This window comes from Balaenoptera ricei, chromosome 3, assembly GCF_028023285.1.
Source record: "Balaenoptera ricei isolate mBalRic1 chromosome 3, mBalRic1.hap2, whole genome shotgun sequence".
Lineage (NCBI taxonomy): Eukaryota > Metazoa > Chordata > Mammalia > Artiodactyla > Balaenopteridae > Balaenoptera > Balaenoptera ricei.
The window spans coordinates 151478620-151493437 of NC_082641.1; the positions used below are offsets into that span (position 1 = coordinate 151478620).

The 14818-nt window shown below is 47.5% G+C and overlaps 1 protein-coding gene across 1 annotated transcript; it reads right to left on the minus strand.

The window, feature by feature from the left end:
- Positions 1-10799: 10799 nt before the first annotated feature.
- DUSP1 (dual specificity phosphatase 1) lies at positions 10800-13921 on the minus strand. Its single transcript, XM_059917682.1, has 4 exons — positions 13302-13921; positions 12878-13023; positions 12289-12508; positions 10800-11859 (listed from the first exon to the last, which is right to left on the minus strand). Exons 1-4 carry the CDS (start codon positions 13666-13668, stop codon positions 11489-11491), a joined length of 1104 nt encoding a protein of 367 aa, XP_059773665.1. The 5' UTR covers positions 13669-13921; the 3' UTR covers positions 10800-11488.
- Positions 13922-14818: the final 897 nt, after the last annotated feature.

Sequence of the window (14818 nt, forward strand, 5' to 3'; positions counted from 1 at the left end):
ATTCATTTACAAATGAATTATATTTATAGTTTATGAATTTATTCATAATTGCCAAAAGCTGGAAGCAACCGAGATGTCCTTGAGTAGATGAAAGGATAAATAAATGGTGGTACATCCAGACAATGGATTTAAACCATCTAGACATGAAGGAAATTTAAATGCTTATTAGTAAGTGAAAGAAGCCAGTCTGAAAAAGCTACATACTATATAATCAAAAATGACATTCTGGAAAAGGTTAAACTATGGAGACAGTAAAAAGATCAGTGGTTTCGAAGGGTTGGGGGTAGGGGGAGGGATGAACAGGTAGAACACAGGATTTTTAAAGGAGTGATACTACTCTGTAAGGTACTATAACGGTGGATATATGTCATTATACATTTATCCAGACACGTAGAACGTACAACACCGAGGGTGATCCCTAATGTGAGCTATGGACTTTGGGTGATAATGTTGTATCATCACTGTTACAAATGTCCCACTATGGGGCTGTACGTAGATAGTGGGGGAGGTTGGGCCCGTATGGGGAAGGAGGTATATGGGAACTCTCTGTGCTTTCCACTCAGTTTTTCTGTGAATTTAAAACGGCTTTAAAAAATAAAATCTATTTAAAAAAATTTTAATTACTGATACAGACAACAACATGGACTAATCTAAAAAAATTTATGCTGATTGAAAAAATGCAGACACAACAGAAAGAATACAACATGACTCCATTTATAGGAAATCCAGAAATCACAATTTTAATCTATGGTGACAGAAAGCATGTCCCTAGGTAGGGATTGATTGGGAAGAAGCATGAGGGAATTTTTGATGATGGATATGCTCTATATTTTGGATGTGTTGGTAGGTATAATACATTCTGCATACATTTGTTAAAATTTGAATATACACATAAAACTATATAGATTTGTCAAAAATCATTACATCATAAGGTTAAAATAGGTGTTTACTGAGGTAAAATTTATCTCAATAAAGTTAGAAAAAAGGGGGGGAAAAATCCCACTAGGGCTTATTATATTGCTGTTCTCCACGAAATCCTTGTCAGAAGCATGAAGGCCTGAGAATTCCTTCCTACTTGCAAACTAACAAGTAAGCTGACCACAGTTTCATAGATGCTTGCAGAAGACACAGGACAAGGAACTTTATTACAGCACAGCGGGCAGCATGAGGTTCATAGTTGCACTGGTTCCCCTTGCCCCCCAAGTTCCATGGGGCCAGTGCAGTAAGCCCAGGTGGATGCTGTGCACACAGTGGGTTTGTGTCAGAGCTGAGGCACACTGAGTTTAGGAAAATCCTAATCTTCTAAGAGGCTGCTAGCAAATCTAGCCAACATTTGCCCTGGAAAATAACATTATCTCTATTATCCTGCTCAGGAAACAAATCTGTTCTCTGTTCCAGAAGACACTATCTTAGTTTCCCCAGGCTATTTGCCTTAAAACAACTCTTGAAATAATTTCAGTTAAAAGGTGTCACAAAAGTTATAAAAATGCCATGGAGAATTATCTCCCAACAGTCCTCAGGGACCCAGACTCCTTCTATCTTGCTGCTCTGCCATCATTCCTAGTATTGCTTCATGGTTTTAAATGGCTGCCTCAGCTCCAGCCATCACATCAGTATTCCAGACAACAGGAAGAAGGAAAGGGGGATGAAAAGAAATCCCCTTCTCTTTAATGACACTCTCTGGAAGTTGCACACACCTTAGGCCTGACATTCAAATGGCCACACCTGGCTGCAAGGGAGGGAACTGTAAGACACATACCTAACTAAAAATCTATTACTAAAGAAGAAAGGAAAACCAGATACTAGTGGCAACCAGCTATCTATGTCCTAGTCAGTTTAATCATGGTCTGTGTATTTATTGAAAGCGCTGAGGATACAAGGATACATAAAGCCCCTTCCCAGGAGCCCTGGGGGCATGGGGAGCCTCATCTAGTAGTCATCATCAGTACTTTCCACCTTCCCCAAACTTAAAGAGCGATGGTTGGCCCCAGAATGAGGGCAGGGCTCACCCTTATCTTGCTTGGTGCAGTGGAAAGACCTTGCCGGACTTGGGCCTTGGATACTGAGTTCAGCCCAACTTGTGGCTCTAAGCAAATCCTCTACTTTTCCAGGCCTCAGTTACTACTCCTTGTGACATGGCAATAATAATAAGCCCTGATGAAGAGGCCAGATGAGAACATTAAATAAACCACATACGGAAAGCAATAGTCATAGTAGGAGCTCAATAAATGAGACTTCCTTTATCTTTCTTCTCTGACCCTGAGCTATCATGGCTATATTGGGCACTAGCTCTGGCCAGAGATATCAGAAATAAAGTTGTCCCCAGTCTCTTATAGACCTTATAGTAGGATGAGCAATGGCCCAAGTGAAACTCAGGTCTTGCCTCTTCAAGGGCTACAGGGCCCTTCACACCAGAGAAGCAGCTCATAGTAGAATAACCAGGGTGGAATGCTGTGCCCTGTCATGTCCAAAGTCAATGTGAGTGGGAGCCTGAATGGCTGACTCTGGGCCGTAGGGACAAGGTAGTCATAATCGTGTTATCTCATCTTCTTGGGACACTGTACTCTCTGCAGTTTTCAGGTCCATGATGAGAACAGCCTAAACAATTCATCCAATGAGAATATGGAGAGGAAGCCAGGGTCCAAGCTAGTGCTTTTCAGTCTTTCCTCCCCGAGGGTCATGTCCTTGGCCTCACTCAGTGCCCCACAGAGCCCACTCTTTGAGATGCCCACCGTAGGGGGCGCGGGGCTCTGGTCCATTTTGCGTAAGAGCAGGACAGGCGTGGGGACTCTCGTGAGGGCTCTTGAGAATTCACTTCTAGGGCAAGTAGTTTGGGCCTGGGACAAGTCCTAGGGCCCTTCTTCCTTCCATAAAATCTAGTAAACAACAATAAATTGGCTTCAGACCATTCCTCATCCCCCTGAGGACAGGAGTCCTTTCTGTGCCACGTCCCCAGAATTCCAGGGCTCTAGAGTCACCCCCTGCAGAAAGCCTTTTCTTCTTTTTCTCCCCTCTACCCAATCCTCCCTGCATCTCCCCACTCCCTTGTCCTGTCCACACCTTGCGACCAGCTCCCAGACCACTGCACTAAAATCCTGGGTCAAGCCATCAGTCTCCACCATTTGCTGGGAGAGCCCAAGGTCAGGGATCGTATCTTCTCCATTCCTGTGCGTCCAGTGTCCAGTGCAGGGCCTGGCACCAGTTAGAGCTCAGAAGGGCCTGCTTTTATGACTGGACTGCTTTTATGTCAACCAGTACCATCTGCCTTAGCCTCTACAGTGTCATCCACAATAAATACCAAGCCCCAGCCCCCCACCTGCCACTGCCATGAGGCTCTATCAGGCTGGCAATACCCTCGAATGAGGCCCCTCAAGATCCCCAAATATTCCTTCATTTACTCAACCATTACTTCCCCAACTATAAGCCAAGCCTTACGTTGGGACACAGAAAAGGGCACGATCCTGCCCTTAGTGGCTCACAGTCTGGTCAAGGAGTCGGATGTCCTCTTCCCCTCCTCCCCTCCTTCCCGCTCTCACTGCTGGCCTCCCTTCCTTTGTTCCTTCTATATGTACTTATTGAGCAACAGACAACTAAACAGAGTGACAAGTGCCAGGAAGGTGCTGTTGAGAGCTCTGTGGGAGAGAATCCCCAGTGGTCACTGGAGCCCTTGACAAAGGACATTTCCAGGAGATTCAGTATGGAGATCTGACCCTCCTATTAGATGAGAAGCTGTGAGTCATAAGCCCCAAGCAGCCCTACAGACTTCCCCATGAATCACCCACTGCCCCATTCTCCTAATTAGAGGCACACGCCATGGGGAATTCTCTTTGGATGGGAGGGAGGAAAGGAGGGGGAAAGTGTGGGAGGATGGGGCTCAGAACGGAGCCCCTGAGGAGCTTTTCCCACTGTTGTCCTTCCAGAGTCACAGCCCTGATCCCAAGAACGGAGCCCCAGGATAAGCAGGTTTTGGATAGCCAGGACCGTCATGTTATTTCCTGATTACAAAGTGCTTTTATATGCTTTATTTCATTTGCACACCACTGTGTGTTACTGGAAAGTCTCCAAGGGAAATTGCCTCATGTGGAAGGGAAAGAGGTTGGCTGAGCAGAAAAGAATCACTTCCCCCTAGCTGGAGCCCAGGACCCACCCAGAAAGGAGAGGAATTGTCCAGAGCCTTCAGAGTTCTCTCATTTATGCATCACATTTATTGAGTGCTCACTACATGCCAGGCACTGTTCTAAGGGCAGGAGATCTCACAGTGAACAAGACAGACAAGGTCCTTGCCCTCAAGGCCTTCCGTTCTAGTGGGGAGATAGACCATACACAAATAAGTACGTATTAGGCGGTGATAAGTGCTCTGTTGAGAAATGAAGCAGAGAAAGGGATATGGGGTGGCCAGGGTTGGGGCAGGGTGGCTCTAGTTTAAATGGGGTGGTGGTCAGGAAATGGCCCATTGAAGAGATGACTTTTGAACTGAGAGCTGAAGGAAATGAAGGAACCAGACTTGCAGAGATCTAAAGGGAGATTGGTCTGGGCGGAGGGAAGAGAACGGGTCCCTGAAGCAAGAGTGAACTCTGCCTGTGCTAGGAAGATCAATGAGGCCAGCTTGTCTGGAAGAGATGAGTGAAAGGGAAGAGTGGCAGAAGATGTGGTCAGAGATGTATCAGCCAGACAAGTCATGTCAGGTCTTGTAGCCTTTGTAATGACTTGGCCTTTTATTATGAGTGAGGTGAGTGCCATGGAGGGTTGGGGTAGAGGAGAAAAAGAAACCTCATGTGTTAGAAGTTTCACTCTGGGTTTTTAAAAGTCTAACTCCCTTCCAGTCATGGCAGACCACATCATCCAGAACCACTCTACTGCTGAGGACTAGAAAAGTGGGACAGAATATTTTTAAACATTTCAGTTTGAAGACGTTCAAGTGGTAAAAGGGCAGTGAGGAATTGTGGGATCAAGAGCTGGAAGAGGAAAACCCAGAGGGATGAGCATAGCATTGGGTGCCTCTTTTCCCCGAAGGGCTATCTGTCAATTCCGAAATGAGAAGCTGAACGGCTAACGACTTGAGCAGAGCTTTTAAAAGACTCATGAGTATAATGGGACAAATACTAGATTCAGGGCACACCAGGAAGGAATCTGGTATACGCCTAGGCTTTCTCGTATATTACCCCAAAAAGTAATACAGGCTGGGGGGCTTGGAAAATCCCCAAACTTTTAGTTGCAACTACTAACGAATACACCTTTAGAAGAAGACTGAAGCAGTCATCACAGGGTCTAAAGCCCAGCTTCAAGTCCTCTCAAGCCATCTCTGTCTCTGGTTGGGTTAAGGTGAACTGGGATTCCTAGACCTCCAAGCCACCTAGAACAAAGTAAACCCTCTTGAGAAGAGGGTAAAACTGCCTTAAATAATCTCTAAAATTTTTCATACACAGTGCCTGTCACTCAATCAAAATAACCAGGCATACGAGGGAATAAAACATGATTTTACAAATATCAAAAGAAACCATAGGCAACAGATATAAACACAAGAGAATCCATATAGTTATTGGTCACAGACATTAAAATAGCTATGTTTTATACGTGAAAGTATCAAAATGGAGAAATAATAACAGAATTTTCCAAGACTAATGAAAGACATCAAGCCACAGATTTGAAAAAAACACAAATCGTAAGCAAGGTAAATAGGAAGAAAACTACAGAGACATTATAATAAAACTGCTTAAAAAAAAGATTGTAAAGCAATTATACTCCAATAAAGATGTTTTTTTAAAAATTTTTTAAAATAAATTAATTTTAAAAAAAGAGAGAGAGAGAGAAAGAGAAAATCCAAAGCAACCAGGGAAAAAAGACAGATTACCCTCAGAGGTACAACACTAAGTTAGTAAGCTGACTTCTCAAAAGACACTACAAAATTGAGAAGACAATGGAATATGTCTTCAAAATGGTTAAAGAAATAAGGTTGAAACTGGAATTCTTTGCCCAGTGAAAACATTTTTCAATACTGAAAGTAAATTAAAATATTTGTAGGGAAACAAAAGCTGAATTTGTCGTCAAAGGTGTGTACTATAGGCAACACTAAAAGGATAGCTTTGGCTTTTGGTGGCCAATAGACTGAGAGGGACAGTGCAGAAACAAGAACAGCCCTGAGGCTACTGCGGTAACATAGGCAACTTCTGATGGTGGCTGGACCAGAGAGGTGGTTTTGGAAGTGATGAGAAGTGGGTCTATTTTGAAAACGGTTATGTTTTGAAAACGGACCTGTCTCAATTTGCTGATGAATCAAATACAGGTTATGAGAAAATGAGAGGAGTCAAGGATGGCTCCAAAGTTTTTGACCTGAGCTAAGGGAAGAATGAAGTTGCCATTAACCAAGATTGGAAGAGCACAGATGGAGCTGGTTTGGGGGTAAATCAAAGGTTTATTTTTGGAATTGCCAACTTTTGACGTCTATTTGACAAAGAAATGGATATGTCAAGGAGGTTATTGGATATACAAGTCTGCAGTTAGGGGAGAGGTCTGGGCTAAAGATTAAAATTTGCTTCCTTTTTAAGATCTTTCCTTTATGATGATGATGGTGGTGGTGGTAGTGGTGATGATAGTAACTATGGTTAAAATGGTTAATGCTTATTGTTTATTGTGTGTTGAGTACTGTGCAAAATATTTTGTGTACGTTATTTCATTTAATATTAACAACTACCATGTAAAGCAAATACTTTCACCACTCCCTTTTTAGAGGTATGAAAACTGAGGCTTTGAGTAGAGAAGTAATCTACCCAAGGGCATACAGTTATTACTTGTTGAGGCATTTGGAACAAAGTCCCAGAATTTTGGTGGTATTATTCGAACATCTACTGAGCACTTTCTAGGGGATGGTCACTCACTCCTTTATTCAGAAGACATATGTAAGTACCTGCTGCTCCCTAACCCTTGGGATAAGTCCTGGGGCCCAGAGATGGGGCAAGACAACTCACTTCTCCCTGTTTCCTTTCACCAGGACACTCTGGGGAGGGGTGCTGCTGCTCAAGTGGCAGAATGGGGACCAGCTGAGTCACCAGAGGACAATGAGCCTTTCCCAAGCCTCTCTGATGAGCCCAGAGTGACTGTCTTTCGTTTAATTCTTAAAAAGCCTTTGAAGGTCAGAGGTTATTGGCCCATATTACAGATGGGGAAACTGAGGCTTAGAGTTTGGTAACTTACCTACAGTAAGTCACAGAGCTAACAAGTGGCAGAAGCAGGTCTTGAACTCAGGTCTAGCTGGCTCCAAGTCAAGTGCTCTACCAGTCCACAAAGATCCCTCTCAAACCTCAAGTCTTTAGTGCCCTCCTGGCCTGGAACCCTCTTCCCAGCTTACCTCTCAAATAGGCAACTGGGTTGTATCACTCAGGTCTTAGCTTCTCCAGTCACCCCATCAGAGAGGCCTCCCTGATCACCAAAATCTAAAGGACCCCCCCCTTTAATATCTCACCTTCAGAGCCTTCATTCTTATCTTATTTCTTAATTATTTATTTACACACCCCAACAGCACCATTGTTAGCTACCTGAGAATAGGAACTTTGAAAAAAAAGTAAAAAAAAAAAAAAAAAATAGGAACTTTGTCTAACACCAAAGCATCCCTGGGCCTATAGAGAGTCAATAAATATTTGTTGAATGAATGAATGAACGAATGAATGGACTGATGCTTAGCCTAAAAAGCCACAGTCAAGAAAAAGGTGGTTCTACCGTATTTCCCTTAGCAGAGCACAGTTGTGTGCACTGTGGCGCTAGCAACCGGCATACACTTTGTTCCCCGAAGGATGAGGACACCTCCTGAGCCGATAAAGGGGAGCAGAGGCTTGGCTGGACCCAGAGGCTGTTCTCCAACAGGCTTTCAGTGCAGAGCCCCAGGAAAGTCCCCATAAGTGGTCAGCCCCCCCCACCTGCTCCCCAGAATGCAGCCTGCGGAGAAAAATAGCGCCGGGTGACCTGGATCCACCCGTTGAGGTGTGGGAAACCTGAGCTCGGCCTGCGCGGCCTCGGCTTTGTTTGTCTCTGTGTATGGCAACCAGAAACCACCGAGCCTGCAGTTCTCAGAGGCTGCCTCCCGCACCCCGCCCCCCCCCCTTTATTTTAATCTCCTAAACTGATTTGTCAGCAGCAGGAAGTGACATGACAGCTTTCCTCACAAAAGGGAAACTCCTCCGCGTCTCCATGGGGATGGAGGCTACTGTACGATCACAGATTTATATAATCTTAAAGGTATACACGCAATGATGTCATCCACCAGGGGCCAGGGGAGGGAGGGAGGGAGGGAAATGGAGGCCGGAGGCTGCAAGTTCAAGGCAAATTAGCTGCGATTTGCAAAATTCCAAGGAAAGGAGAGGATGCAGTGGAAGCATTTGGGGTTGGTAGTCTCCTAATGGAATAATGGGTGTCTGGAAACCACCAAAAAGCATAAAGTATGCATTGATGCATAGTCTACGTACTAGAATTAGAGGGCTGGGAGGAAGCTTACCCATTAGATCCACTGCAAACTGGTCATTTTATGGGTGGGAAAACTGAGACCCAAGAACCGCTAGAGGTCATTAGGAGAAGGGAAAGGGATCTGAATGTTTCTCCAGGGCCCACAACCTGCCAGGCACTTCTACATTCATGAGCACATTTCCTCCTCACAAGTGAAGTAGGTTTTATTATCTTCATTTTACAGATGAGGAAACTGAGGCCCAAAGGGATAAATGGCGTTTCCACTTTGATATTATGGGGTAAAACCATGGTGACGTCTGGTTAGCTACAAAGCTCATCTTTTCCTCACTCCCACGAGCTGTCTTTTGGACTGAACTAGGGCTTTCTTCCCCAGTCTTCTTACAGACCCACGTTCCCAACTCTGCAGTGCTGTTTACCTGCTGTATGACCTTGAGCTACAGTTAGAGGGTTGTCGCTTCACCTCTCTGAGCCTCAGTTTCTTCTTCTGTAAAATGCATGTTGCTTTAAAAGTTAAATTCGATCATCTGGAAAGCACTTAGCACAGTGGCTGGCACAAGGCGTTAACTCTAAAATTGACAGCTGTTATTACATTATCAGTATTAAATGATCGAGTTGTGCCTATGTCAATCTCCCAGCTGAGAAACAACGTTTTAATAGTTTAAGCATCTTTCTTCTCAGACACTTTTTTTCCTTCCTAAGAAAAGCAGTCTCAGGCCAAAACTGACATCTTCTGGAGGGCCTGAGACCAGGAATCGGATGCATGGGGAGGAGGGGTTATCACCCTGGCTCTCCAGGGCTGGCAGGAGGTTAAGTAGCTTGTGCTGGGAGAAGTGAGTGAATTGTTTTCACTGGCGGCTCCCTTAGGCAGCCACTGTATTTTTCCACTGTGTGGATCACAGTGGAGATTAATGTTGGTTCAGCCAGTGTCTGCCAAGCAGAAAGTGATGGCCCGAGCCCACGGGGATGTCAGCCATGGCATCTGCCACGGACTCGAAGTCGCTGGTACATTTCCACGAAGGGAGATATTTGCAATAGTAGATTTCTAGGGTTTGATAAAAACACTGGGTATGGTTTGTTTTGAAAGGCGTGAACACACTTGTAATTGGAAGCCCAGCCGAGGAAATGAACTTGCCAGCCCAGGGTAAGTTCTTAGAACATGGAACACAGGGATCTTTCAGGCCCTGGGAGTCAGGTGGTGCATGGTGAACCAGTGCGGAAAGGTCAAGGCCTTGAACGATGGGGCTGGACCAGGACCACTACTCAGAGCACCCCTGGAAAAGTAAAGTAAGATTTTCGCTCTTCTGCTTCCTACAGCACTTTGTCCAGAAACAGGTAAAGGAGTGCAGGGGCTAAGGGGCCAGCAACCCAGGAGCTTCACTGTTATTTAGTTCAACATTAAAGACTGGATTATGGGTTGGTAATCAATTACACCTTCTCTGCTTTGGCCTGTTTGGCAAGACAGAGTGAAAATCGAGAATATTGCCCTAGGGCAAGTCAGATTTAATTGTCTATCTTCTTCAACAAAATTATGAAATCAGGGCAGCAAGTGACCTGAAGGAGGCAGCCACCAAAAATGCTGTGTACATGTGCAGAGATGCCTAGGGGATGTGCTCCAAAACAATAATGGTCAGGTTGGGGGTGGGGATTTCTGGTGATTTGTCTACAGTGTATTTGCTTATAGTGCTTGGTATTCTTTTCACAAAAAATAAAGGTCTTTTCAAAGGCAAAAAAAAAAAAAAAGCACACATGAGAAGCAAGTGATAAAGCACAAAGCACATAGAATTAGGAAACAAAACAGATGTAGGGCCCAATTCCCCCACTTGTGCCACTTAGCTATGTTGGGTCTCACCATCTTCATTTGCAGATCTTGCTGAGTTGTTCTAGGGTCAGTTAGCACTCCCTGCCTTGCAGATAGTAGAAACACATTTATAGCAAATGTGTTGAAAAACTATCATCCTCATCACTTCAGCAGAGATCAGAGAGGGATGGGAGGCTTTTTATGTTATCCTGGGGAAGGTATTAAATGGAAAAAGCAACCAAGTAAATGGCCACTTCTTCCTAGTTTGGGCTCTGGGGACACTTGAGGGAGACATGATGGGAAGATACATAGGTGGACACTTGAATCCAATACCAAGAGCTCAGCTCCAGCACCTATGTTTTTTGTTTGTTTTTTTATGATTGATCACACTTCTCTACCATCCTTGCAACCCAGCCATCTTGAGGGACTGAGGGGCCACCAAAGAGTATGGGATCAGATGCCAACACATTCTGGAGGACCTTGTTCTCCCCTATTTCAGTGATGGGAGAGGGATCAGTGGGGCTGTCCAAGAAATAAAGCATCAGGATTTCAATAGAAATGCCATAATTTATTCTGTTGTATAAAAAAGTCATCCTTACGTAACAAAATGTCTTCTTAGAAGAAGAAATATATTATTTCAGGTCATAAATAATCAGCAAACATACAACTGTTGGCAACTTAAAAACAAAACAAAACAAAACCAACACTGGTGCTTTCCATCAGTGCTGAAAACAAACCTGCTTAGGCTATATTTACAGGATATTACAGTACTCACAACAGAAAATTGAGGTATTTGGTTCTTCTAGGAGTAGACACTGACATTTGTGAAGGTGGACCACCTACACAAAAATAAATAAAATAAGGTATATTCTCATATGTATATGTGTCATCGGGAATGGTAATACTGGTAGGTATGTCAAGCATGAAAGTGTCTTCAGAAAACAGGGACAAGCAAAAAGAAATCGACTCACACACTGAGTCCTCTCTCTTCTGCCCCATTTTGTCAGAGGGACTTGATGTACCCACTGTATGTTGGTCCCGAAACCTGCTGAGTTCAGCAAACGTCTTGGCGCTAAGTCATCACTACGACCACTCAGGAACCCAGTGGAACTCGGGTGAAATTAAATAAATAAGGACCAGCCCTCACAAGCCCCCTTCCCTGGAGTTACTGCATTTCCCCTTTCAAGAAGGAGCCTGGAGTCCTGGTGGGTTGTGAAGATCACCTCCTGTGGCCTTTCAGCAGCTGGGAGAAGTTGTAATGGGGCTCTGAAGGTAGCTCAATGCACTGTTCGTGGGGTGGACGGGGATGGAGACCGGGAAGTTGAAGACGGTGGTGGTGGAAGTGCCGCAGTCGAGCACAGCCATGGCGGGACTCCCCGCCTCTGCCGAGCAGTGCGGGGCCAGGACCTGGGACTCAAACTGCAGCAACTGGCCCATGAAGCTGAAGTTGGGGGAGATGATGCTCCTCCTCTGCTTCACAAACTCAAAGGCCTCATCCAGCTTGACTCGGTTAGTCCTCATGAGGTAAGCGAGGCAGATGGTGGCTGATCGGGAAATGCCTGCCTGGCAGTGGACAAACACCCTTCCACCAGCGTTCTTGATGGAATCTGGAAAACAAAGGGCAGCTGGTTACTTGAGAGCCCAGGAGAACAACCCCAACCCCAGGAATAGGGTGTCTAAGAAATGTCATGTGTGTCCTGTCCAGAGATGGTCAATATCACCTCATGCCATCACACAGACACTGTTTGTGGAGGCAATGTGGAAAAGAACAGCAGGGGATTTAAACCCAGACAAGGCATCACCACTAAGCAGATTGCTATTGCACAAATCAATTCAACATTCTGAGATTCAGTTTGCTAATCTGTAAAATGGGACATCGAATCTATATTTCTCAGAGATGCTACCCACACCAGACTGACATTAATGTCTAGAGGAAAGCTCAAAAGTATGCCACTCAAGTTCTTGCCACAGAGTTTAAGCTCAGTGACTAAAACGGAAGGAGTGAGGCAGAAGTCCCAGGCATCTGTTCCATTTACCTATGAAGTCAATTGCCTCGTTGAACCAGGAGCTGATGTCGGCCTTGTGGTTGTCCTCCACAGGGATGCTCTTGTACTGGTAGTGACCCTCAAAATGGTTGGGACAGTTGGCTGAGACGTTGATCAAGGCAGTGATGCCCAAGGCATCCAGCATGTCCTTGCGTGAAGCATGATAGGCACTGCCCAGGTACAAAAAAGGCAGGATCTCCACTGGGCCACCCTGAAATCCAGAAATATCCAACACTTGTCAAGCTTTATTCAATGTCAGTGCTGGTGCCCACACCCACAAAAACTCCCTGCTGGAAAAGTCAGTTTCAACACTGGGTGAACTTTGCAGCACTGCTGTTAGAGTATAAATAAATAGGGGACTAAACCCATTTGCCTAGGCAGGGCCAACAAGTTCATTTCTGTAGTGCCAACAATTAAGAGACCCAGCTCCATCATACCACTTAACCATGGGATAAATAATATCCCCGTGTCCCCTGTTATAAATAAAGCTGCATGTCACTTTCTATATTCTCACTAGCGCTGCTCTTCCACCTTTGCCAGCTGTTCCTTCTCCCCTCGGGCACGGCTCCTCCCTACTAACCTGGTCGTAGAGTGGGGTGCTGCAGGAACTGCACCCGGATTCGGCGCTGTCGGGGACGCTAGTACTCAGGGGAAGGCTGAGCCCCATGGGGGTCGACTGTTTGCTGCACAGCTCCGGGCAGGAAGCAGAAAAAGCTTCATATCCTCCTGGCAATAAAAAGAGACATATTTTTTTTCTGTTAGTACCACTGAGACAGGGCACCTTCATACAACTCCCCCATCCACTAGGGCTGTAACTTTACCCCGGAGAGGCCCAGGCGAGTCTTTGTTCCTAGTGCCAAACAAAGCCAACAAGTTCCCACAATGCTACTCAGGCGTCCAAGCGCTCCAGGTGGGGCAGCCCCCCAGGAGCTGAGGGCCCGGGGTCCCCGGGCAAGGCGGCAGGGGGGCGTGCGGTCCGCCCCTGAGCACCCCCGACGGCGTACCTTTGAGCAAGAAGATTTGCGCGCCGCGCGCCTCGCGGCAGAGCGCTCCGGCGGCCAGAGCCAAGGTGCCGTCGCGCTTGGCGCAGTCCAGGGCGGCGCTGCGCTCGTCCAGCAGCACCACAGCGTGGTAGGCGCCAGCCAGCAGGCGGCCGCGCAGCTCGGCGTTGGGCACGATGTGCTCCAGGCCCATGGCGCCCTTGGCCCGGCGCCGCACAATGGTGCTGAAACGCACGTTGACCGAGCCGACGATGTGGCCGGCGTTGAAAGCGAAGAAGGAACGACAGTCCAACAGCAAGCACTGCGCCGCGCGGTCCCGCAGCAGCGTCCGCAGGCCTCCGGCGTCCAGGGAGCCCACTTCCATGACCATGGCCGGCCCCAGCGCCCCCAGCGTGCAAGTCCTCCTGGGCTCTTTGTCCTGGGAAGCCAAAAGTAGGGCGACGGCTTTCGAGGAAAAGCCCGACCCTGGTTTTCTTTGCGCCAAACCCCAAACTGCCTTTGGACTGGGCGAGGGTTCGTCGTGCGGGACTCTAGACCACCTCGGTTTCCTTGCTGCTCTTCCAACTGTCCCGCCGGTCCGCCTAGTCCCTATAGCCCCGACGTCCTTCACAGTGAGCCTGACCCGCGGGAGCGCGTTTATATGTGGCCTCTCGGCAGGCAGGCGAGGCGGGGCGGGGAGGGGCGGGTCTCGCGCGCTCAGGGGGAGGGGGTTTGTTTGTTTGAATAGCGGTCACATGACCGGTGCGGTGACGTCACCCGCCCTGCCGGGCTTGGCGCCGGAGGAGCCAAAGGCAAAGACGTCATCGGCCTCCGAGTGGGGTCCGCTGGCTGCGCTCTGGCTCCGGCTCAGGCCCCCGCCAGGCCATCCGGCCTGCGCCTGGCGCGTCCCCGGGGACCTGGCCCGCGCCGCTCTCCGGGCCCAGCGGGGAGGGGAGGGGGCGGGCGCTCTGCCAGGCGAGGACTGACCTCCCGGGTGCGAACGGCAGGGAGATCGGGCCGTTTGCCACCGGCCTCCGTCTCCCCTCCCCCTCCACCGTGCCGCTTCCCAGCGCCCCCTCCGCCGCCCACCGGAGCGGAAAGGGGTTTCCTTTGTTTTTGCATACACGTGGGCCCCTTTCGCCCATTGCCTCGTCCCCAGTTGGCGAGGAAACAGGTTCCCAAGGAGAAGCGATTTACTTGCCCAGTATCACACTGCTGGGGGTGGGGCAACAGCGAGGAGCCTGAAATGAGGGTTGAAGACAAATCCATCCCAGAACAACCGGGCTGAGTTGGGGTGGAGGTGTTCGGGGAAATATTCTCCTGTTGCCCAGACTTTCCTGTTACTTAAAATGTACATTTAACGAGTAAAACGCCTTCCAATCGATTACCAAGCGGAAGAATCTCATTCCTAGTCGTGTAGTCCCTAGAGGATTGTGAGCCCATGGAGGGCAAGTCAGGGGGCTGAAATCAGGGTGAGGGCTCGCAAGGTGCGGTTGTGGATTGCGGGGTTCGGCGTTTAAGGAGGCGACCCCCAGCGCGGC

Excerpts from the sequence above, each read along its gene's own strand:
- DUSP1 (XM_059917682.1), bottom strand. The coding sequence starts at position 13,668 with ATGGTCATGGAAGTGGGCTCCCTGGACGCCGGAGGCCTGCGGACGCTG. Across the intron at positions 13,024-13,301 it reads GCAAATCTTCTTGCTCAAAG|GAGGATATGAAGCTTTTTCT; the intron begins GTACGCCGTCGG and ends TTTTATTGCCAG. Across the intron at positions 11,860-12,288 it reads CGAGGCAATTGACTTCATAG|ATTCCATCAAGAACGCTGGT; the intron begins GTAAATGGAACA and ends TTTGTTTTCCAG.